Source organism: Haliotis rufescens, unplaced genomic scaffold, assembly GCF_023055435.1.
Source record: "Haliotis rufescens isolate VD_foot unplaced genomic scaffold, xgHalRufe1.0.p SCAF_4, whole genome shotgun sequence".
Classification (NCBI taxonomy): domain Eukaryota; kingdom Metazoa; phylum Mollusca; class Gastropoda; order Lepetellida; family Haliotidae; genus Haliotis; species Haliotis rufescens.
In genome coordinates this window covers 17,626,411-17,652,163 of record NW_025964112.1, presented here as the reverse complement: position 1 = coordinate 17,652,163, position 25,753 = coordinate 17,626,411, and the positions used below count along the sequence as shown (strand labels likewise).

Genomic DNA, 25,753 nt, shown 5'->3' with positions numbered 1-25,753 from the left:
CTCCAGGGCTGGCGTAGTGTAGGTTTCCCGAAATGCGAGTGAGTGAGTTGGGTTTAACGCCGCTTTTAACATTATTCCAGTTATATCACGGCGTGTCAGCTTAATGTGGGAGGAAAGCCCGAAGTGATGCAGGTCTCAGACGTTTACCACTTCGGTGAAACCCACGAGCACGGGTATGGTGCTGACAAACCTAGAAACATAATCGGGGCGAACCGGGATTCGAACCCACAATCATAGGTTTCTGGCGTGCCCAAGGGACGCAACTCTGCACAGCGAATCGCGGCGCCTTAGACGACTGGGCCACCCGTGCCCCCTCCCGAAATGCGAGCAGTGGAGATTTATGAACCTCTTGTGATGTAACACAACTGTGTTAGAAGGTTCTTTAACATGTTGATAAACTGCGAATGCATTCACTGATCAGAATACCCAGGGGCTTAGGGAGGAATGCCACCGCTTTAATTAAATGGTAAGTTGGTTGGTTGGTTTGTTGTTTAACGCCGCACTCAGCAATATTCCAGCTATATGACGGCGGTCTGTAAATAATCGAGTCTGGACCAGACAATCCAGTGATTAATATCATGAGCATCGATCCACGCAATTGGGATCGATGACATGCATCAACCAAGTCAGCGAGTCTGACCTCTTGATCCCGTTAGTCGCCTCTTACGACAAGCATAGTCGCCTTTTACGGCAAGCATGGGTTGCTGAAGACCTATTCTACCCCGGATCTTCACAGTTGAATATTATAAACTGGCCTTTTGATATGAATCTATTGTTCATTTTTTATTGGTTAAAAGGCAGAATCTTTTCGCATGAAATCCCATAACGTGAATCGAACCTGCATCCCCACATATCGCGTTTAGTGTTTTAACCCACTGTTTCCCCACTGAGCCACCGGAGCAGGTGATAAGGTGTTTAATCTTATGTGTCATGACTTCAGTTGTGTGCATGCTGCACTTGTCTTTCAGCACACACAACGTCAGGTGGGCAACCCTAATAGAGAAAGACGGGCACCCCTAATAGGGGAAAATACGCAAGGCTTGTAAAGGTTTCGTTCTACACCGAGCGTCACTATTATGACGTCACATCGCCCATTGTGACGCTAAAGATATGACGCCAAAAATGCAAGCTCTCTGTTGTCCACAAAATTTGAAATACATTCGCTTTGTTGATTTCTATCGTATTTTCAGCACGAAATATATTGTCACACATCCTTTGAATATTGTAGTAACCGCAACCGCAACCGCAACTTTGCATATAATTGTACATATAATTACATATATGCCTACCAACAATGGCTGTAAAAGAAGTACTGTTCTATTAGCTTCCGCAGCGATGCGGCCGTCAAATCGACTGTTACAATTAGAGGAGGGGTATTGTGATCTGATACCTATGATTGACCAATCAAAATCGAGTATTCTCCAAATTCATGGTAGAATTTATATTTTAACGGTTATGTTGGCGGTTGGACCATTTGTAATTTCAGTGGGAAGTCCACCCAAAAAAAACCACATACACTATATGTAAACCATTATTAATTTTCCTTTAACAACCAAATCAACATGTTATCAATGTAAGCAATGCGCATACAAAATGTCACCACATGGATCCGCCACTGTTTCCTAATTATTTTCTGCTACGAAATACGTTTTTGTCGGAAATATGCCAGAATATCATTTCATAGACATGCTGATATACGCTATCTATCATACGTTATGTAAGTTAGAGAACATCAACTTCTCTAAACGTACATTAATGTTTATGTGAAACTTAAAATGCGTCACTGTCACGTTTTCCTTACTGTAATATCTAAATGTTTTCTTTTAAACGCGAACAGGCCGATATATTTATGATAGGCTTGTTAGACTGATTGTGAACCGTGGGTCGGTGTATTATCTCTGTAAATACAGTAAACAACAGCCTTGATAAACTTTCCGTGGCACATACACCTATCCACGACGCTGATACACACTTTGGAATCACTCGGGCGATTAGGGTGGGGGAAATTCCCTTGGTTACTTAGAAAGAAAGCTATTCCTGCACAATGAAAGCCATAGAATCGTAACTCACGTGCAACTGAACCTTAAGACGTGTTCACGTCCACATACACCATCAGTCTTTTAGCCTATTTAGGCTGGATGATAGGACACTTTGTATGCCAATGTTTTATGATTGTTGCCTATCATGTGACACTTAAATAAACTAATTCTATCTGTTTGATTAAAACTATATTTATTTCCAAAAAGGAATGAGGTTGGTGAACAGGCAAAGCCCATTTGAACACCTCCCTACACGGACATTTAACAATTAACAAAAGTAAACTTACTTAAAATAATACATTTAGATTAACTGTACCTACTGTTGCAAATATTAGTATGATGCAAATATGCAAGTCACACACAAATACACACATACATATATCAGTACATAAACAAACTAAGGCATTAATGCACATACACATATACGCTTGCACAAACATACATATATATACCAGAATATCACACATACAAACAACTTTTAGATTGATATTATTGAAAAAGAAAACATATTTATATTTTAAATCTTTCAGATCTTACAATAAACAAGTGGACAGATTGTATAATAGCAAGGTTAATATTTGTATATTTTTTGGCATTTCAATACAATACTGAATTCAAGTCACATCCTCATACATTGTGGTATATATCATTAAGTGAGTGAGTTGGGTTTAACACTGCTTTTAACATTATTCCAGCTATATCACAGCCTGTCAGCTTAATGTGGGAGGAAAGCCCAAAGTGATGCAAGTCTCAGACGTTTACCACTTCGGAAGAAACCCACGAGCACGGGTATGGTGCTGACAAACCTAGAAACATAATCGAGGCGAACCAGGATTCGAACCCACAATCATAAGTTTCTTGTGTGCCCAAGGGACGCAACTCTGCACAGCGAATCGCGGCGCCTTAGACGACTGGGCCACCCTTGCCCCCTATATTATTAAGAGTGAGTGAGTGAGTTGGGTTTAACGCCGCTTTTAACAATATTCCAGTTATATCGCGGCGTGTCAGCTTAATGTGGGAGGAAAGCCCGAAGTGATGCAGGTCTCAGACGTTTACCACTTCGGTGAAACCCACGAGCACGGGTATGGTGCTGACAAACCTAGAAACATAATCGGGGCGAACCGGGATTCGAACCCACAATCATAGGTTTCTGGCGTGCCCAAGGGACGCAACTCTGCACAGCGAATCGCGGCGCTTTAGACGACTGGGCCACCCGTGCCCCCTATATTATTAAGAAGAATGCAGTGGTTATAAAGAAGTAATTTGTAGGATCCTCATAATGGTATCCACAGCATGAAGTAGAATCATAAATATGTCTGTGATACTTGTGTGCAATGTCTGACCGTTATAGACTGATAGCAATAAATCAGGGAACATACATTTGTTTGATCACATTATGTATAATCTGAAGATGTTTTGTTTGTTTTTTTTGGTGCTGTGAACGCAGCATGCATGTGATGAATGAATGAAGATAAGCATGAATGCATGAGGCATTTTATAGTATTGCTCTATTATGTTCCGCTACATGTATACTTGTATATATGATAGAAGGTATCAGTTAAATACCTGTTCTTATTGGCATGTCTGCATGTACTGTATGTAGTGATTTCCTCTGCAGACGAGTTTTGTACCACCGTGAAGAAACTTGGCGGCATCGTTCCCAGGTGTGACATCAACCCAGGCCCACACACCTGGTAGGTTTACACGTCGTTTATATGTAATTTATTAACTGTGTACATAGACTATCTAGTGAATGCATTTGGTTATATATCAAGACAAAAATACTTTTGAAATGTACGAGTATATAAATACATTCTAGCCAGTGCATTTACAACAATACTACATACTGTATCTTATCGTATTAGTATGCGTATGAATAGACAAACATTTAGTCTCTGAAATCTTATATTACACAATATCCTTCTTGACTCTAAAAATAATAAAAAATTCCCTATGCTGTGGAATAGAGCTAGCTTGAGCTGGCTGACTTGCTTTTGTATGCATTTCTAGATTATTTTCTTTTCATAAAATAAATATATTCCTCGGTCATGGTGCAGGACTAGCGTATGAATTGTATGTGTTTATAATACATGTATATTATTTTATGTATGTTATATTGTAGCCCTGATTGTTTAAGCGTGTATTTTATTGACGTTCATACTATCTGGGAATACATATTGGCCATTGAAGAACACAGTAGCGTCTGTGGTCTGTGCGCGTTGGACCCAGTCCTGCTACATCTGCATTCTCACAATTCAAGCAGGTATTTAAATATAATTCAGTTGCACATGCGTCATCTTATGTGTTGAAGGATCCAGATCACTAGTATACCTTATCCTTCACAATGTCTCAATATATGCTGGGGGTAAGAGTGGCCCAGTCGTCTAACGCGCTGCGATTCGCTGTGCAGAGTTGCGTCCCTTGGGTTCGAATCCGGTTCGCCCCAGTTATGTTTCTAGGTTTGTCAGCACCATACCCGTGCTCATGGGTTTCACCGAAGTGGTAAACGTCTGAGACCTGCATCACTGACCTGCATTAAGCTGACAAGCCGCGATATAACTGGAATACTGTTAAACTGCGTTAAACCCAACTCACTCACTCAATATATGCTATTAAATTGAAGTCTTTTATATTATCAATTCTCTCAACATGGTCCCTAGATATTAGAAATATTTTTGTTCAGGATGAGCAAAGTCGAGCAAAACACACTAAACGTCATAGATGTACTGTATATATTTACATGTATATAAGGAACTTTTTTTTGTCCTTCATTTGCCTGGCGACTAACAGGATCAGGTGGTCAGGCTCGCTGACTTGGTTGATGTATGTCATCGATCCCAATTGTGTGGATCGATGATCATGATATTAATCACTGGATTGTCTGGTCCAGACTTGATTATTTACAGACCGCCGTCATATAGCTGGAATATTGCTGAGTGCAGCGTTAAACAACAAACCAACCAACCACACCAATATCCCGTTCATTTGCTGTATACATGCTGTATATATGATTATAACGAACTACAGTTATAACCAACTAATATTGGCGGTTCGTTATAACCGAAGTTTACTATGTATGTCCTCACACGCACGCACACACATATCAAATGCCATACCCTGCCATTTCTGAGAGGCAGAATAAATACCACATACCCCCTTCAAAGCAAAAAGACACACTTTCTGACTCAAGGAAAGTCACATGACAGCGCAAGCTAACCTCAGCTCAATCAAAAAGGTGTTTTCTATCAATTTTGAATTTGTTTGAATTCATTTACAATGTCATATTAAAAGATGTATGGTAAGATAATTCCGTTGTAGCAGGATCACTCGAGGTACATGGGGTTTTATGCATCTCTCGTCAGGTGCTGGAAGCATAAAACCCCATGGGAGTCAGCCTACATGTACGCTGACAGTCATAATGAGCCATAATGATCCCGTCCAATGTCATTACTGGCCCGACCAAAAATCTGTCATTGTGCCATACGTTGACGTTCGCATGACGTTTGTCAGGACCCCTCCAGACACGTCCACGCCTATCCAGAAGTCAAGAGTGAAGCAGAACTCATCTGAAAAAATACATGAGACACGAGATGTCCCCAAATTCTCTGCTCTACACACGTCTGGCTAGAATGTGTCGATTTATTAACGGTGTTACAACGGCGTGGTCGCTGAGCATGCAAAATAGCTGTATGCAGACGATTTCTATAAGTCGTCAAATCAGATTCTGGGACACATTGAACATATGGCTTCCTCTCGCTGAGTTCCACCAGTTTGTGTATGCCACTAACCCTCAGGCTTTCATCACGATGCAGATCACGCAATCCCAATCTGATCACACATGCAACAACAATGCAAGAGTACAGAGCTCAGTGTTACTGTGCATAATTCAAACCAACAATACTGACAGCTCAGAAAGATTTGAACCCCTTTCACTGAAAGAGTCAAAATCAGAATGACCCTACTCAGTGCATGGTAGAACTCTGGCAGTCATTTTTCAAGCCGATCTTTCTTTTGACGACCGATCATAACACTTATATTTCATGAAGTCCTACCATTTTTTAAGAGTGCAGAATAACATATCTGATTTTCCCCATCCAAAGTTGAGTGGTATATTCTACATGAACTATTGTTTTTTTACTTTGTGGATATTATTTATGTTATTTACAACAGCAGTGATTTAATAACAAGAAAACAGTTTTACAAATAGCTATTATACATAGCACTTTATTATGAAAACATGTTCAGTTCTTGTGTTCATTTCTTTGTTTACGATCTTAAGCCATAGGATTGGTGGTCGAAACAACAATGTTCTTAGAACATGTGTTTCTCTCAAACAATCAAGTGATTGTCTGCTGAATGGACACATCCACCAGATTGTGTCTGTGTATCTGGAGACATCCAAAAAGATTGTCTGTGCATATGGCGACATCGACCGGAATGTGTCTCTGTATTGGGAGACACATCACACCAGATTGTGTCTGTGTGTTGGGAAACGTCAACCATATCATGTCTGTGTAACTTGAGACATCAAACCAGATAGTATCAGTGTATGTGGAAACAGACTCTGGAGACAATTCATGAGATTTCCTTTTGACTGATTTCTCATTGAGTTCTCACAATATGTTGTCTCAATGGTGAGGTTTTCATGCAAACTGTTGCATCATAACTTTTGTCTCATTGAGATCTCACAATCTCTGAAGACAGTGTAACATTTGTCTCATTCAGTTCTCACAATCTCTGGAAACATTGTAACATTTGTCTCATTGAGATCTCACAATCTCTGGAGACACTGTAACATTTGTCTCATTGGGTTCTCACAATCTCTGGAGACACTGTAATATTTGTCTCATTGAGTTCTCACAATCTCTGGAAACACTGTAACATTTGTCTCATTGAGATCTCACAATCTCTGGAGACACTGTAACATTTGTCTCATTCAGTTCTCACAATCCCTGGAGACACTGTAACATTTGTCTCATTCAGTTCTCACAATCTCTGGAAACATTGTAACATTTGTCTCATTGAGATCTCACAATCTCTGGAGACACTTCAGGAGGGTATCTCTGAGCCGGACCCTGATGGACTCGTCCCCCTCGCAGATGATGTGGGTGGAATCACTCTCCAGCTGGATCAGGGTGTCATCGTTGGGCTGGGGGAAGGAAGAGGAAATGAGAGGAAGAGGAATAAAACAACATCTCCATCAATGCAGAAGTTGTCCAATTATCATTGATTGACTACTGTTAAACATTAAAACATCTGATAAGATGACTGTCTAAGTTCTACCTACATCCATCTTCCCCCAAAAAGGGTGTCCCCTGGCCTATACCAAAGTCTAGATTTCACCCCTGCCCTTTCAAGCCGCTTTTTCTGTGCTAAAACAGACATGCTTGGGAGACGACTTTCACATATATCAACAGTTCAATGAGAGAATGTTTTACAACATCATCATCCGGGTTCCTAAAACTTGGCTGCTGCAAATGGCCACAGCTATAGCGTTTGAAATTTGTGCAGAAGTTATTCCAACAATTTAGCGATTACAAATATTTTCTAAGTCTTTACTGATTTGTCCATCACTGTTTATAATGCCTTTTTTATACTTGAGTGCAAATTTTATTGTATGTTAACTTGAGCGCTTATCGCAGTGACTACGACTCAAGCTGCTTGTTTCATGTGTTACTTGAGACTGTGTAATCAAGCCTCCATTGTAAGAGCAAACTATGGCAATATAAGGGATGAAATCTTGAGTCTCTTTGTTATGTCATAGATCAGGTCATCTGCTGTTGTGGTCATCATGTCAGTAAAACTATTTGGAATAAGAACAACGATCTGATGGGAAGTCATGTTTTCATCACGCTGGATATAATTCGTGTTCTACACAGGGTAGCACAGCGATCAAGCTACGAAAAGATGGTTTAACGGGGCAAGGGTGAAAACAAGACTGAAATAGGCTAGTGGACACTCTTGCCTTGGGAATAGGAGCTATGTCATGGACGCCTGTAGCTATATGAATCTGGGCCGGAACACCAAGCTGTCGACATTATAACCATCAATCCATGTCATCGGTGTACGATGGCACATAGGTAATCAGATCACAAACTGTAGCCATTCTGGCCCAGAATACCCACATGTCATGACAACAAATTCTTTGCATACCGGAAAAAAAAAATTTCTATTCTTTTAGTGAAGGGCAGATTATTATTATGTGGTTTTGAATGCCAACAGGCAATTGAGATTTCCAGCCTCACCAGATGAATGATGGTTCCGCTGCCAGTCTCCTCCACCTTGATACAGGACACGCCGGCCTGGGAAATACACACACAACATGAGACACTGTATACTGTAGCACAGGAAACAACCCTCACAGTAGGCAGCCAGACAACACTAGGTTGGTTGGTTTGTTATTTAACGCCGCACTCAGCAATATTCCAGCTATATGACGGCGGTATGTAAATAATCGAGTCTGGACCAGACAATCCAGTGATTGATATCATGATCATCTATCCACACAATTGGGATCGATGACATACATCAACCAAGTCAGCGAGCCTGACCACTTGATCTCGTTAGTCGCCTCTTACGACAAGCATAGTTGCTTTCACGGCAAGCATGGGTTGCTGAAGACCTATTCTACCCCGGATCTTCATGGATTGGCAACACTGGGGGACAGTCTGCAGATCTGTGTAGTGACAAGTCAATATCAACAGTCTCTAGGAAGCACCACAGAGATATGGTTACGGCAGCTAAGTAGGGAGACTGAAAACACCATACATTCTTCTGCTGCTTGGTAGCAGGTAGCTAGAGATTTGTATGTTTGTTGTAAACACCAGAAAAAATCTTTAATGGAGAAATCACTCAAATGTGTTGATTCTGGAAGTAGAATCAACAAGCCCTAAAGGAGCGATTTCATTTTACTTCCTGAATCAACAAATTCGAGTGATTTCTCCAACTTAAACCATGTTATGGTTGATATATTATGTCTCTATAATTGGGCCTAATGACTTATAGTTGTGTCACGTTTACTTCCAAAAAATGCATCCTAGCACGTCTGACCACCTCATTACTTCTTATGAAAGCAATACAGTGCAGGGACCAATTTGAACCCAGTGAATGAATTTTGTTTTAGGCCAAAGTCAACAAATGTCCAGACAAACCAATGACTGAAAGCATGAGCAGCGATCCACATCATCTGAGCACGCTTACACAAAATTAACCATGTCACCAGCCTCATTTTATCGTTTCATAATAAAATTTTGTTTGTTTGTTTGTGTAACACAGCAATCATCAATATTCCAGCTATATGATGGCAGTCTGTAAATAATCGAGTCTGGACTAGACAATTCAGTGATTGACATCATGAGCATCAACCTATGCAATCGGGATACGATGACATGCATCAACCAAGTCAGCGAGCCTGACCACCTGATATGTTAGTTGCCTCTTATAAATAGCATGGGTTGCTGAGGACTTATTCTAAACCAGATCTTCACGGGTCTCATTTCATAAGACAAGCATGGGATGTTAGGGACGTATTATTTTGCAAAAAACCCACTAGCTTGCAGAAACTTACATTCCAAGAGTTAAGTAGGTGGCTCTCTACTTCCTACTTCTTTATAAGGTGAGGTGAGGTGAAATTGGGTTTTACGTCGCGTCCAAGATTATTGCACTTATATAGCGACGTGCATGCACGTGTATGTGTGTGTGTGGCTGCTTGTACTAGTCCGGACTGATGCCGATTTATAGTGCTAGCTCACTGAGATACCATGCCGCAGTTTAACATGAATACCCCACTCAGACACAGTATACTGACTCCGAGCCGACCAGTCCTTGTTTTAGCCCCTTAATGTCGAGCGCCAGACAGGGTAACAACAAGTACCATCTTTTAACGTCTTTTGGTATGACGCGGCCGGGGATCGAACCCCGGACCTTCCGCTCTCCGGGCGGACGCTCTACCACAAGACCACGGAGGCGGCCTCTTTATAAGGTAAAAACTGCAGACAAGTACTGTGAATCGTGAAATTAATGCATCTCCAAAAGAATGCGACCACTGACCCCTAGCCAAAAATGCGACTCAATATGAATGCGATACCCCCCCTCTCAAGAATCAGTGGATCTATACGTAAAGAAAATGTCTTCCGTCAGCTGTACAGGAGAATCCTCACCTTAATCCAACCTGACCTTAATCCAATCACACACCAAATAGCACCGCTTATTAGCGCTGAGTAGAGTACTTCCGCTAAAACAATACATAGTGTTTTCCTAAGAACAACATATACTTTTTGAGTTTATTCTGTTAACTGGCATTAAGGAAGTTCCCAGGAAATACAATAAAACTGAACCAACTCAATTTAAATCTTTCGTCTCCAATTTTGGGGTATAAATAACGTTACTAAATAGTAACTAGTATTCACAATCATGATGACATAAGTGAGTAGAACTCTTGTCTTGGCCCCAGCACTGACAATTCACAGGATGTAATGAGTGCTTGAATGACATTGTTTATATACTTGTTACGGTTATATCCCATTAGTTAGACGTCCCATTAGTTAGACGTCCCAATTGTTAGACAATTTTACCTAGGCAAAGAGGGATTATACCTACAGGTGTAATGGATCAGTCCTTATTAGATTAAAGTACTGAGTAGGGATAGGGGACTCACAGTTTAGGGAGTATATATGTTACAATTTCCTTTAATTAATCTAAAATACCTTACTCTCAGCACAGGTTCAATAGGCATGAGATTAACTATGTAAACAATGGAGTAGCTTAATTGTCTTACTGTATGATCAGTTGAAGGAGTTGAGTTGAGATTATCTACTCATCAAACAAATAAAAATGATCTTGGGGTACGTATCATTATCAGTATCGATGATGGCTGGTTTAAGGAAAGTAGAGTTCATCACCTCTCGGCGTGGAAGTAAGCAGTTGATATCAGATGGATATCTTTACAACAGAAACCGTGAGAGGCAAACCTGCACACATTGGAGATGTGTCGTCAAGACATGCAATGGGAAATGTACGACTGTCGGTGACTTTCTTCGCAATCAGTCGGAACATAACCATCCACCTGAAGATGAAACCAGAGTGACCTTTGTCAGCAATCTTCGTAAAAGAGCGCGAGAAGAAACCACACAGATGCAGGCATTGTACGAGGAGCAAGTCACTCAAGTAGATGAAGCCAGCATCCCAGCGATGCCATCATTTCAGAGCGTGAAAAGTGCGCTTTACAGGTAAATATCATCCCGTATTTTTGACTTGGTTAGAATTAACCTTTTTTTTAGGTCCCACCTAACTTGTTTCGCTGTTAACCATTTCAAGTGAATGAAATCATTATCAATATTTCATGTAACATATGTGTAACTGTTTCTTTGCTCTTTGTCAGGCATCGTCGCAAGACCATTCCAGCGTTACCCGGGTCGCGGTCAGCAGTAGACATTGAAGACAAATGGTCCGAGACAACAGATGGACGCCGTGATATTGCTGGAATATTGCTAAAAGCGGCGTAAAACCATATCACTCACTCACTCGTTTGGGATAAAACTGTAAAAGTTATTAAATGTAACGTTTACATTATCAAAAACTGTCACAAAGTGTTGTTAAAAACTGTATAAAATTTATTAAATGTAAAGTGTCATTAAATGTGAAGTATAATATTAAACTATCTATTTAAAGCTGCTTTGCTTTGTTTGTCAGATCTTATCTGGACTATTCCATTTTAAAGTCTGAGGTAACAAGCATAAGGATTAGTGTGCACTCAACCGTTTAAAGTGTTGTTATAAGCTGTCTAACTATTGGGACGTCTAACTAATTGGAGGACACCCTTGTTACAAGTGCTGCTCAATAAACAGTGATGTGGAATACATAGTTGTTTGTTTTTAGCGTATGTCTAAGTTGGTATTTCTGCAAACCAAAATGTCTTATTGTTGATATAAATGCGCTGTTTATTAATGCGAGCAAAGACCACTTGCATTTTTCGCATTTAATTCACGCTCGCGTTAATTTCACGATTTACAGTATATTAAATGGTTCTGCCAAACAAATTACTTATGACATGCATATATTATTGGAAATGTAATCAAATAACTCAGTATTTCCATGAAGAGTATCGTCAATACTTCCTGGGTTGGAAAACACTGACCTTCCTTCCAAACAAATGTCTGCTTTGATGTATTGTTGCTATTTTTAACTGCAAATCAACCAATTGCATGTTTCCACTGAGAGTGAACAAAGGAAGTGCCCAGACCAATGAACGCTCAGCTTATATCCCACATTTCTTGTGCAACTACTCTACACATTGTTTGAATGTTTGAAAACAGTAGGACTACACACAGATTCACACACTGAGATGGGCCCATTTGACTTAGGTGAATAATTCTTGGTCTCATTTAATTTTGACGAAACACAGACACGAGTCACTCCTACATGTGTCACCATGGCTTCATTGATTGACGAAATGTTGGGTCTACAAACCCATAGTATTGACGATGCATCAAGAGTTGTGTAGTATATCATCTGCCTTACCTTGCCAAGATCGTCCACAAATGACTGGATGTTGGGGGAACCAAACAAATAGGACTTAGACTTGGAGCCATCCAACTTGCGCTTGTCCCCGGGGACAGCTTCCTTCTGCATGGGCTGCAAGGAGAGTCAGTCCAATCACAGAGTAATGTGGCATTGTAAAATAAATTGTGTGCCGCAGTCTGATTGGATGATAAACATTGTGAAACAAGATCCAAAAGCCAAGGAAATCTCCGTGATTATCACTTTGCATGAAAACTCTTCCGTATAGTTTCATATCCCAAGTTTGAAAAAGCATCACTAGGCATGGCAACAAGTGTGTGTTTGTTGTTTAATGCTGCACTCTGCAATATTCAAGCTATATGATGGCAGCCTGTAAATAGTCAACCATGGACCAGACAATCCAGTGATTGATATTGCGAGCAACGATCCACACCATGAGGGTATGATGACACGCGACCAACCAAGTTACTGAGCTTCACCAGCCAATCCTCTAAATCACCGCTTGAGACCAGCACTGGTTACAGGGGACTTATGCACGGCAACAGTGAGTGAGTGAGTGAGTCGGGTTTTACGCCGCTTTTAGCAATATTCCAGGAATATCACCGCGGGGGACACCAGAAATGGGCTTCACACATTGTACCCATGTCGGGAATCGAACCCGGGTCTTCGGCGTGACGAGCGAACGCTTTAACCACTGGGCTCCCCGACTGCCCCCGCACGGCAACAAGAATTCCACATTCCATTATACAGTGCTTTTGATTCAGTTGAATTTTGCCTACAAACAAGGTGGATTCAGTTGTCATGGAAGCATATGACGTGATGTCACAGGATACCAGACTGACATCATGTATGTCTCACTGTTTGACCATGCATAAAAAGAGTGCAATGGATGTCTTGACATACATATAATGTATTGTATTGTATTGAGGAATGTTATACATGTATATTGAAACAGCCCACAATTCTTGTAGGTGCAGTTTTGTGACTGCGTATCTTCACCAATAACACAATAAAATATGCAGTGGCTCTCATGCCAGATGCAATGCATATTTAATCAAGTGATGAAAAGTGTGCATCTCATAGATGTTTCGATTATCCAATTAAAAAACCTAGCGATAGTTCTGGACAGTGTCCGAAATAAAGAGTCTGCCCATAGGCCAATGGCGGGTGGATCTTGCGTCAGGCCCGTTCAAATTTGTATGGGTCCATATGGCCTGCAGTAAATTTACGTCTTGATTTATTTGTCACAATAAGCTGCAGGGTTTTATTTAAATGAGGGCCTGAAGAGTTTAGTCAGGGTTTGCAGGTTCTCAAGTCTGTGGGTCCTGATGGCAGCACGGCAATATTTTTTATTTCAAACACTGGTTCGAGCATCTAAGTCATGATCATGTGAACCAACATTCTGCCTGAAATACATGTACGCCTATCTTGTGGCAATCAAATTGTTCTGGTCTCAGTAATATTATCTTAATACTGATATGATTTAATCATTATTTCCTTCCAAACCTTGAATGATACATTTGTCAAAGGATACAACAGTAGTCAAAGGATACCCATACCATCAATGTATGTCTTACTTCATAGAAAGGAATGTTAGACAAAAATAATTTTGGAAATACTATAGAGAACTGTGGAAAACACACAAACCTTCAAGATATAGTTGTTGTCCCTAACCTCCAGGAAACCTGTTACCATGGATACAGCAGTGCCTGGTTTAACTTCCATTGGTTCCAAAGTTTCAGCCAACTAAAATATAAGGGAGACAGTGTACAGTAATGCATGTATAGAAGCGTACAGTAATGCATGTTTACAAGCATATAGTAATGCTTGTTTACAAGCATACAGTAATGCATGTTTACAAGTGTACAATAATGCATGTGTACAAGTAATGCATGTTTACAAACGTACAGTAATGCATGTTTACAAGCATACAGTAATGCATGTTTACAAGTGTACATGTTTACAAGCGTACATGTTTACAAGCATACAGTAATGCAGGTTTACAAGAATACAGTAATGCATGTTTACAAGCATACAGTAATGCAAGTTTACAAGTGTACAGTAATGAATGTTTACAAGTGTACAATAATGCATGTTTACATGCCTACAGTAATGTATGTTTACAAGTGTACATGTTTACAAGCGTACATCTTTACAAGCATACAGTAATGCAGGTTTACAAGAATACAGTAATGCATGTTTACAAGCATACAGTAATGCAAGTTTACAAGTGTACAGTAATGAATGTTTACAAGTGTACAATAATGCATGTTTACATGCCTACAGTAATGTATGTTTACAAGTGTACAATATATGCATGTTTACTAGTTTACAGTAATGTCATTTCTCACACCTACCTCTGGGTGGAGTTGAATACTCTCATACTGCCTCTTGATGGGCAGTGACAGGATCTCCCCTCGCTTGTACGTCAAAGGTGCCGGTTCCTGCAAGTAGGTAGCCATAAGTGCATCCTTCCCAGGCCTGGCTCTTGTTTACTGCTTTAGTCATGGTGACATATAGTCATCCATGTCTGCATCAAGCACTCTATCTTTCTGGTTCACATTCAGTCAGCAATATTCCAGCTATATCATTGCATTACACAGCAGCCTGTAAATAATGGAGTCAGTGCCAGGCAATCCAGTAGATGATAACAGTACTTGCATTCACATATTGCCAAAACACCAATTCTTGCATAAGTCATCACTTGAGTGGCAACCTCTTCAGCTATGGGTTGTTGAGATTGTGAAAAATAACTACATACTGCTGAATACACTGATATATCTAACAGAATCACCCTAAAGTGTCCCAGGATTATATTTCTGTAGTTGACATTGTGTAATGTCTGTCATACTAATACACATTATGTTGTGCATCATATGTTTCATACAGAATTCAAAAAGGTCATACTCAGCTGAGTTCTGTCATACCAAGGTGAGTTCTGTCATACCAAGGTGAGGTTTGTAACACCAAAGTGAGGTCTGTCATACCAAGGTGAGGTATGTTACCCAAAGGTGAAATCTATCACACAAAGATGAGGTCAGTCAAACCAAGGTGAGGTTTGTCCTACTCATGATATAGTGAGGTCTGTCCTACCCATGATATGGTGAGGTCTGTCCTACCCATGATATGGTGAGGTCTGTCCTACCCACGATATGGTGAGGTCTGTCCTACCCACGATATGGTGAGGTCTGTCCTACCCACGATATGGTGAGGTCTGTCCTACTCACGATATGGTGAGGTCTGTCCTACTCACGATATGGTGAGGTCTGTCCTACCCAAGATATGGTGAGGTCTGTCCTACCCACGATATGGTGAGGTCTGTCCTATCCACGATATGGTGAGGTCTGTCCTACCCATGATATGGTGAGGTCTGTCCTACCCATGATATGGTGAGGTCTGTCCTACCCACGATAGGGTGAGGTCTGTCCTACTCACGATATGGTGAGGTCTGTCCTACCCACGATATGGTGAGGTCTGTCCTACCCATGATATGGTGAGGTCTGTCCTACCCATGATATGGTGAGGTCTGTCCTCTGTGGGGCCAGCAGTGGAGGGGAGGTGTAGGTCTCAGCCACCACCAGGTGAAGTGGCCGCAGATCTTTGATGAGCTTGTTGGCCTGAGCAAAACTGAGACTGGTGTCTATCGGACAGTAACACACCTGCAACACAAGGCTTCCTACATCAACACAAGAACACACGTTATTAGCCAGCATTTTAACACAATCACCCAAAATACATTGATGTAAGACTGAGATAGATTTCCACACAAAACAAACAATCTGCCTACCCTCATGGCTAAAGGCTGGAATGGTCCCAGTGCTTCTAAATATGGAAAGTCTGGCTCTGAAATTAGAAGCAGATATCACTCGGACAGTGATATAATATTATTTACAAGCTCTATTATATATGAAATGTCTCAAAATACATATTAATGTATAGCAAATGCAAAATGAAGCATCTCATCTTTGTGGCCCACATAACATTTATCCCAGTGGTTGCAGCATCAGCACGTTCGGGTCTAAACAAGGTATAGTGAACAGTGTTCTCCATTGGAAGAATGCAAGTATGCCAACAGTTATTTTAGACAGTGAGTGAGTTGGGTTTAACGCCGCTTTAAACAGTATTCCAGTTATATCACAGGATGTCAGCTTAATGTGGCAGGAAAGCCCGAAGTGATGTTTACCACTTCGGTGAAACCCACGAGCACGGGTATGGTGCTGGTGTTCTTTCACGTCTTTTTAGTAGTATAGAAGGATGTCCAGCTTTTTTCAAGCAAAATCACTTTACAACAAGCACAGGATGCTGGGGTCCTATTGTACAAGATTCGTTTGTTTGTTTGTTTGTTTGTTTGTTGTTTAATGCTGCAATCAGCAATATTCCAGCTATATGACAGTGGTCTGTTAATAATAAAGTCTGGACAAGACAATCCAGTGATTGATATCATGAGCATCTATCCACACAATTGGGATACAATGACCTGCATCAAATAAGTCAGCAAGCCTAACCACTCAATCCCATTAGTCGCCTCTTACGACAGGCATGATTCGCTGAAGACCTATTTTAAACCATCGTTGACCTGACCTGTAAATATGACGGTGTTGCTGGCCGACTTGCCCCACAGTTCTATGAAGTGAACAGCATCCCCCAGCCTCAGGGAAGGATGGCCAGCAAACATCACACACGGTGTCTTGAAGTCTGTGCCCAGACCATCTGTAACACAATGGTGTACTAGGTATCTAATGATGAAATAGGACTAATTTCAGTGTTGGAAATTAAAGGTGCTTCTCCTATAGAATTAGAATCTAGGGAGCCCTTAGACATGTTAATGCTTAAGACTATATCTGAAAACAGAAAATTGATATTTAGTTCCAGTAAAATACCACCTGTGCCAGTTCTCCTTAAAGCAGCCTCAAAGGTTTTCTGTATGAGATCATAAATACTACGAAAATATATAATGAATAGAACATTCTTGTAAAAGAACATGTTTATTTATGTCATGACATGAATCCGAAACTGTGCCACTCATGACAAATTTACTGTCAGGTCACTTAATGAGATAAACATGTTATTTAACAAATATCCTCAACTTAGTACATAGCCGGCAGTGAGAAAAAAAACAGTTTCAAAAGGTGAAAGAGTGGTATTTCTATACTTTACCATTGCACAGTGATTAAAGCCAAGATCAACTAAAAACACTACCTCACTGAAGTTTTCAGAAACCCCTGATGTTGGTTATTTGTTCTTGGAAATTGATAATTGGCAATTATCTGACACGTTGCCTTATTCAAGGACACTTATGCTAAGTTTATGAGCATACTGAATGTTTAGGCCACACTCTTTTCAGATCCACCGACTGTAAATTTTGTTGAAATGGGAAAGAAAAGAAATTCGAATTTTCTCTTTTATTCACCCCGCTGATAAGCTGATAGTGTTTTTGCACCCAAAAAATATATTCTAAACAAGGACCACTGGAGTTGACATATATTAAACATGGGAATCAAACTAAAGTTTGTCGCTGTTCGTGAAATAGCTAGGTGGCAAAGATGCACAACAGTATTCCTGCTTGATTCGTCAGATTTGCATTGCTTAAGGCAACAGCTGTGTTGCATCCCATACCAAGGCCCTATCAACCACCAGATCAGGACATTTCTAAAAATAACAGCCAACATAGATGTGACTTTCACCTCTGACAAGACACTTAAAAACATCTTACACCCCAGTGGCAAAGGTCCCACCCAGTCCACCCCAAACTCTAAGAGATTTGGGTTTGAGATATCATGCAAACGTGGACACAAATTCATTGGAGAGACTTCACACCCCATAGCCACAAGAATAAAAGAACACAAGACCTAAGTTGAAAAACTTGATATGAAATCTGCCCTTTCTGAACATCTGATCAATGATGTTTTGTGCATCATGGAATTTGGTCACGTGAGGAAATGACCTCATTAGCTGAAGAATATCAACAAAGGGAAACAACTGTTATTATGTATAACTATCATTGTAAGTTTGAGAAGAATAAATAAGTAGATAAGTAGATTAAGTCATCATCGAAAAGTTTTGTTTGTTTGTTTGTTTGTTTGTTTGTTTGTTTGTTTGTTTGTTTGTTAATGCTGCACTCAGCAATATGACAGTGGTCTGTAAATAATATAGTCTAGGCCAGACAATCCAGTGATGGACATCATGAGCATCGATCTATGCATTTGGGATACAATGACATACATCAAACAAGTCAGCAAGCCTGACCACCCGATCCCGTTAGTCCCCTCTGATGACAAGCATAGTCATCTTTTACAGAAAGCATGGAATGTAGAAGACTTATTCTAACACAGACCTTCACGGGTCTCACGGGCAAGTAAAAAAACACTTGAAGGTCATATCACTTTCCTTACGTTGACTGAATTGAGTGTTAATTTTGCTGATGTCAGTGTTCACAATGTTCACATTATGTCCTGGTGGCTTGCATATAACCAAGTGTGGGCAGAGGAAACTAGTGGTCGACAGAAAGAACAAACACCCATTGATGGGGTCAAGATGACAAACAATCAGTCACTGTCGCCTGCCAGTTGGATCTGCTAATAACAAAAGTGTCTTTGTTCAAAACAATATTGATATAGTCATTACATATCTTACCATGAACACTCTTGAAGTTCTTCAGTCTTCCCAGACTGACAAGCTGAAACAAGAAATGATTGGGCAGTTCAGACCAACTCCACCAATTGTACATAAACGTTTAAATGAAAATAACCACTAATATGTCACAAAAGGCAGAGCTAAAAAAAAAGCATTTTCAGTTTGTTAATGCAGTCACTTTCATAAAACATTTTGGCCAGATTAAAGATTAATGGAAGACTGTATTTACCTCTGCATGTGGGAAGGGGGGCTCAGGCAAATACACCTTGGACTGCTTGGACTGGGATAACCTGAAAATATACATGAACATCTTTATACAAGTCTTCACAAAGAAATTTACATAAATCAGAATATTTACTTTATTCATAAACTTATCCTGTTACAACATATTGCAAATTCACTCTCTCTTCGATCCCATAACAGAGAACCCAAAACATGCTGCTCTGCTATGTGGTGCTTAGAGTTACCTCCCCTGGAACCCTCACTTTTCTCTCATTTGAAAAACCTCTAAAAAACTTTAGACAGGGTGGGATTCAGATTTATTGTATTAGAACAAGATGATGATGATAATGATGATTATGATTATTATTAATGCAAATTATTTCTTATTCTGATACAGCAAATTGCTAACTTATCCCACAGTTGGTGGCGGCATCTGCTGTTAGAGATGCTGACCTGTCAGTAACCTGGACCGGATTACTTCATGGAGTAGACTTAGGCTGCCCAAGCATCTCATCTTCACTAATCCTTTATCACCTGTCACACCCTTACTCTAACATGCAAAGCCACGCTCCATGGTCAAGAACCTGTGCGGTATACGGTATGTGACGCCTGGAGGATCGGAACATCAAGTTGTAGCAAATAACAAGTGCTAACAATCCCTCAGAACATTTATTAAAACACCATGTAACATGAGGCGAAATATCTGGTAGCCTTCAACTTCAATTCTTGATGTATGCAGGCGGCAGCATCAACGGTTGTGCTTACACCAGCAGTCCGAACAGGACCTTGCACAAACATTGCACATCTTTTACATTTTCCAAATCCTGAAGATAGTAATTAGCAAATGCACTTTCTGTCTTCCCAGAATATCCCTTGATCATGTCAGCGCTCTAATCTATCTAGTGTGGACTGTGAGTTGGATCCAGCCCTGTATGTCTACCGGTATATGCCTGTGGGATGGTTGCCCATAACCAAAATACCTTGGTACTCTTGGAGAACTCAGTCTTGATGTAAGACGCATTGAGAGGAAAGCTTTCCCTTTGTCTTCTTATAGGCACAAGACCATAGACAAAGATGTACCAGCGGTTTTCTCATCCCATTTGCTGATTCTTAGCATCAAAGTCCCACATGAGATCCAGATACACCTTCCCATGAGCCCCTCTCTCAAGCTGCACTTCCGTAACATCTAACGCATGCACCGTGCCATGGCATGCCAAAACATAGTTTTCAAAGTAAGAAACTGTAATACTGCTGCTGGTGGTGGTGGCTCGTAGGGACCAGTGGTTAAATGTTGTAACACCACCCAGATCTCATGCAGGAGGTCTAAAGAAGTTTTTCTGATCTCCAAGATGTAAGCTCTTAAGCATTGTTATTCTTCAATCTACATCCTCCCAGTACAGACTTGAGAACTGCTATGTATGTACCAATGCAACCTCCCCGCAACTTCCTAATAGTCGTACATAAGTACAGCAAATAATCAGCAATACATTGAACAGTAGCCTTCAAAGGATTCATTATCTTTTTGCAACCAAGTATTCTAGTAGAATTACGGTGCCTTCACTACCGCTTGTGGCACCTACAAGAACCCTCTAGCCATCAACACCCTTTGTAGATCAACTACAAGTGCAGGGCACTGGAAGTGCCAGCTTCATATGTGGATTGATGAGTGGTCTGTCCCAATATGGAAGCTCCAAGGTCAGATCGCCAGCGAGTCTTTTCAGTGCCGTAAACCATCGGCAACTGGGACTATCTGCATCTCCCCAAACTTCCGCAGAACTCTGGGTAACAGTGCTGGAGTCAGGAATACATAAGCATTCATGCCTTCCTACGAGAATGCTAGAAATCCATGTGAGCTCCACAACCCTGTGACGATGTGTCGACAAATAAGTGGTGAGTGGAAACAGAACTCTCTCAGGATTGTCCATCATCTCAAGTTATGTCTTGAGATTGGCTCCAAAGGGATGAAGCTGATCTAAATTGATCCATGGATGCAGGTCGCCTGCAGTGGCCTGGGTAGAAGGTTACCCTTGGACCTGTTCTACCATGGGTCCCCAAGGAATTACCATACTTTCTAAACAAAATTGACACGAAAAAATGAAATACCCACAATATATTGGAGTATGCTAGTGTAACCTCAAAGACTTACCACTCTGCAAATATATTGGAGTATGCCAGTGTGCTATCGGAGACTGGAGACAGGAAGTAGAGAGGGACGTGGGCGAGGCCGCACTGGTCCATATGACCTGACAGACACTCAAACAGGTCATAGGTCACCCCCGATGGGTAGCATGGGACGAGTACATTCCCTCCGTTCTTGATCGTCACAGCTGAAAATATTGACATGATTGTTGAATGTCAAGATGAAAAACTGAGAAAGATATATTTTCAGGGATGAAAACTAAAAACCGCTTGGTTTACATAAATATATTGACATGCTTCTTCCCTTTGTTATGAGTAGGAAACATGTGCTACACTATTCTAGAACACCCAGCGGAAATAACCCTTAGCACCTCCATTGTGGACAATGGAGGTAGAATCTTACTGCTCAAAGTGTAGGAAAACCTGACATGAAACCACACTGTATTTTGTTGACATCCAGTAGAACAGGTACGGTACTGACAAACCAAAGATAAGAACCATCTTGGACTTGAACCCATGCCTGCAGCTCCTGGAAGCTGAGAGATGAAATCAGTACTGTGAATTCTGGTTACTATGTCACTGAGTATCTTCAGGCACCCTATACCAAGTTAACTATGGTTATAATGAACTCAAATGGACCTCTAATTTTATTTTGTTATAACCGTACTTCGTTATAAGCATATAGACAGCTTATATACAGCTAATATACAACAAATGACCGGGAAAAAAACCCAGTTCGTTATAAGTCAGTTCGATATAAACGTGTTCGTTATAAACGTAGTTTACTGTATATTGACTGGGTTTTATGGGAGTGAGAGCTGTGGTACATGACAGTATGCAATATTCCAGCTATATTACGGTGGCCCGAAATTAATTTCAAAGGCCCTTTCAAAACATATTTACAACAAAAATAAAAGAACTGGTCACCTTTTTGGCAATACCTGGTATCACCAGTGTGTGATAGTGATTCATTGTTATATGGCAGTGTATTTTATTGGTAAACAATAATAGTAACTGTGTTATATTGTTTCAAATGAGATTCGGTAGACGCTCATTTCATTGTGTTTGGCAGTGATTAGACGTTAGGTAAGTAGTACTATTTTATCTAAGCAGTCGTCAGGAAGTTACTATATTTAGATATTAGTGTGGTGTGTAAACATCCGGTAAAATGTGGATTGGTATGGAATATTCTGTGGTGTTCTGGAAGCGAGTTGGATTATATACAGTCAAGTCTCGTTAATCCGAGACTCGTTAATCCGACAATCGGCTTTAACCGACACTAATGATGGGAACCAATTAAATCAGTTCTATTTAGACCCGTTAATCCGACAGTCTCGCACTCCGACTCCGACACACATAATTTGCAATGAATTACCGAAATCACTCATTAATCAGTCTCGTTAATCTGACACAGTGATCAGCGTACTCCGTGGTCATCTACCCCCGAGTACACAGCCCTGTGTTTTTATGCGAGACGAATCGGCGAGTAGTTGCATATTCCAACGGCTGCAGAGATTAACTTGCTTAACAATAAACAATTACTGTTTTAAGTAAACAAAACAGGATTAATCACATGCTTTGATTACCTCAATCTCCTTAAAATCAAGATACAAGTTCTTGCTATCGCCAAGGGCATCCCATTACAGGTCATGTAAGAACAACCTTTCACGACTATGACCGACCAATGAAATGACTAACAGGAAGTCAACGTTAGCCACTTAGAAAGCAGCTTTTGCGGTACCAGTTTCTAACTTGCGACTTCCATTCCAGACTATGTTTTTTAATGAAGTCATACAGTCCGTAACAGTTGTTTTGTGTTGAGCTTTAGAAGTTGCATGATTAGAAAACAAATTCTGCAAACAATGTAACATAACAATATGATTATTTCATTTATATTTTTTTATTACATGTTTGTATCGTTATCTTTGGTGTAGTTGTCCGATTTTCGATTACAAACATTGATACTACTTAATTTCGTTTATCTGACATACTCGTTAATCTGACATAATCATATGCAACCAACCTTGTCGGATTAACGGGACTTGACTGTATATGGGGACAGTAGCGTGCTTATGTATCTCTCACACATTGGTCTTTCTCTCACGCTTTTTCATCGCTTCTGTACCCGCCTTCATGTGAGGATCACTCATCATCCCTGATTCCCTGCCTAACCCATCTCGGAAGCTTGACCACTGTTGTCGCTTGGGGGATATACAATTCCACTAACTTTTGCTATCCCCGCTGTATTTTTGTATTTGATACTGACCACTGCCATCATATCACATACTGTCATTGAATATTGTACAACCACTCTATTGTTCTCTGCCATTGTAAATGCTGTGCAGTAATTTGTGCTGATTTGTAAACTTAGCGAATTTTGTAATACATTTGTTGATTGTATACCATTTGTTGGTTGTTTGTTGGTTTCACATTAGGTTCTTTTACGTACAGATTTCTAGATTACCATATTGTTTCAGTTTTGGAATCGACACGTTACATCATAAACACATGATCATGATACAGTCCGAATCGTCCAATTGACTCTGCTTGTGGCAGAGATTTCTTATGAATATTGTCACTTGCATTTATGTTATATTTGCTGTGGAGACGTGAATTACCTGCATTGACACAGAACTCTCCTATCATAGGGTCAGGGTTGGCCAGTGGAGTCTGGGTCAGGCAACTGAGGATGAGGATGTCGCTGTTCCGTAGCGGTGCTTGCTCCATGGGCTGCAGGTGGAAAGATTTATGTTACAGGGTGTAACGATTGAGGCAACTATCGATGCATCACAATTGAAATGTCCGAATATACCGAAGGCAGTATAAACGACACACACAGTAAAATACATGCTGTCATTGTTGCATTACAACTGTCAATGTCCCCATCACAATATTAGCAACAGACACCTAGTTAAATACAAGTGAGTGCGTGAGTGAGTGAGTACGGTTTTACGCCGCTTTTAGCAATATTTGACCAATATCGCGGAGGGGGGACACAAGAAATGGGCTTCACACATTGTACCCATGTCGGGAATCAAACCGGGTCTTTGGTGTGATGAGCGAACGCTTTAACCACAAGGCCACCCGACCACACCAAGTTAAATACAAACTGTTGATCACTTGGCATTTTGTTTGATCCGGAATACACCTTGCTTGAAGATACACTTGAGTAAACATTCAGCCATTCAGAATATGTTCATAAAGTAACATCAGACAATAATCAGTTAGCTGCCTAAACTTCCTCTGCAATCTGCTTGATCTTTAATTTGGCAGTTGTGTTATCAGGTCAACTAAATGTACAAGGAAATCTACATCTGTATGGTACAGGTACTTAAAAAACTACTGCGATACTTTTCCTTATATAAAGACACAATTGGGATTCCATATTCACCATATTAAGCTCCAATAAGCACTCTCTGACCAACTTCTAAACAAATCTGGAAGTAATTTTAATCAGCACCCAGATTGAGATGAGACTTTACATGACAGTCCATATGACTGAATTATGGTACTGTATGCACTGATGAAGTTAAGGAACACTGAATCACAGTACTGAATGCACTGATCAAGCTGAGGAACACTGAATCACAGTACTTTATGCACTGATCAAGCTGAGGAACACTGAATCACAGTACTGTATGCACTGATCAAGCTGAGGAACACTGAATTACAGTACTGTATGCACTGATCAAGGTGAGGAACACTGAATTACGGTACTGTATGCACTGATGAAGCTGAGAAACACTGAATCACAGTACTGTACGCACTGATCAAGCTGAGGAACACTGAATCACAGTACTGTATGCACTGATGAAGCTGAGGAACACTGAATTACGGTACTGTATGCACTGATGAAGCTGAGGAACACTGAATCACGGTACTGTATACACTGATCAAGCTGAGAAACACTGAACCACAACATAGCCATGTACATGCTGGACCTACCTTTGGATGTGTTGTCAGAGTGGAGGAACCCGATACATAGCAAACCTGCAACATTGTGGAACATTAACTCATTGAGTGAGTGAGTGAGTGAGTATGGTTTAAAGTCACTTTCAGCAATATTACAGCAGGGCATACTACAAATGGGCTTCAACCGTGGCTAAAAAATATATTCTTGGTTCTCAGGCACCGCCGCATCATCACAAAGGTGGCTGCACGTTTCGCTTCTATTTCTTTTTTCAACCAAAAAAATCCTTAAA

General features: G+C 40.5%; 1 protein-coding gene and 1 long non-coding RNA gene across 5 annotated transcripts in view; one reads left to right on the top strand and one right to left on the bottom strand.

The window, feature by feature from the left end:
• Positions 1-6,234: 6,234 nt before the first annotated feature.
• LOC124149230 (integrator complex subunit 9-like) overlaps positions 6,235-25,753 on the bottom strand; it is a 35,447-nt gene continuing 15,928 nt past the window's right edge. For 3 of the 4 annotated variants that reach the window (XM_048381899.1, XM_048381902.1, XM_048381901.1), the window contains 13 exons: positions 25,497-25,541; positions 24,170-24,281; positions 21,559-21,739; positions 19,420-19,480; positions 19,191-19,233; positions 17,139-17,267; positions 16,345-16,400; positions 16,067-16,216; positions 14,915-15,001; positions 14,205-14,303; positions 12,558-12,671; positions 8,285-8,341; positions 6,235-7,188 (listed from right to left, as the gene is read on the bottom strand). In XM_048381899.1, coding sequence (XP_048237856.1) covers positions 7,069-7,188; positions 8,285-8,341; positions 12,558-12,671; positions 14,205-14,303; positions 14,915-15,001; positions 16,067-16,216; positions 16,345-16,400; positions 17,139-17,267; positions 19,191-19,233; positions 19,420-19,480; positions 21,559-21,739; positions 24,170-24,281; positions 25,497-25,541 — 1,254 coding nt within the window. In that variant the 3' untranslated portion in view covers positions 6,235-7,068. The remainder of the gene's footprint in view (positions 7,189-8,284; positions 8,342-12,557; positions 12,672-14,204; positions 14,304-14,914; positions 15,002-16,066; positions 16,217-16,344; positions 16,401-17,138; positions 17,268-19,190; positions 19,234-19,419; positions 19,481-21,558; positions 21,740-24,169; positions 24,282-25,496; positions 25,542-25,753) is intronic. The other variant, XM_048381900.1, reaches the window with a different exon arrangement.
• Positions 9,464-10,085, top strand: LOC125372331. Its single transcript, XR_007218069.1, has 2 exons — positions 9,464-9,654; positions 10,021-10,085. It is a non-coding gene; the product is annotated as an uncharacterized LOC125372331 (long non-coding RNA).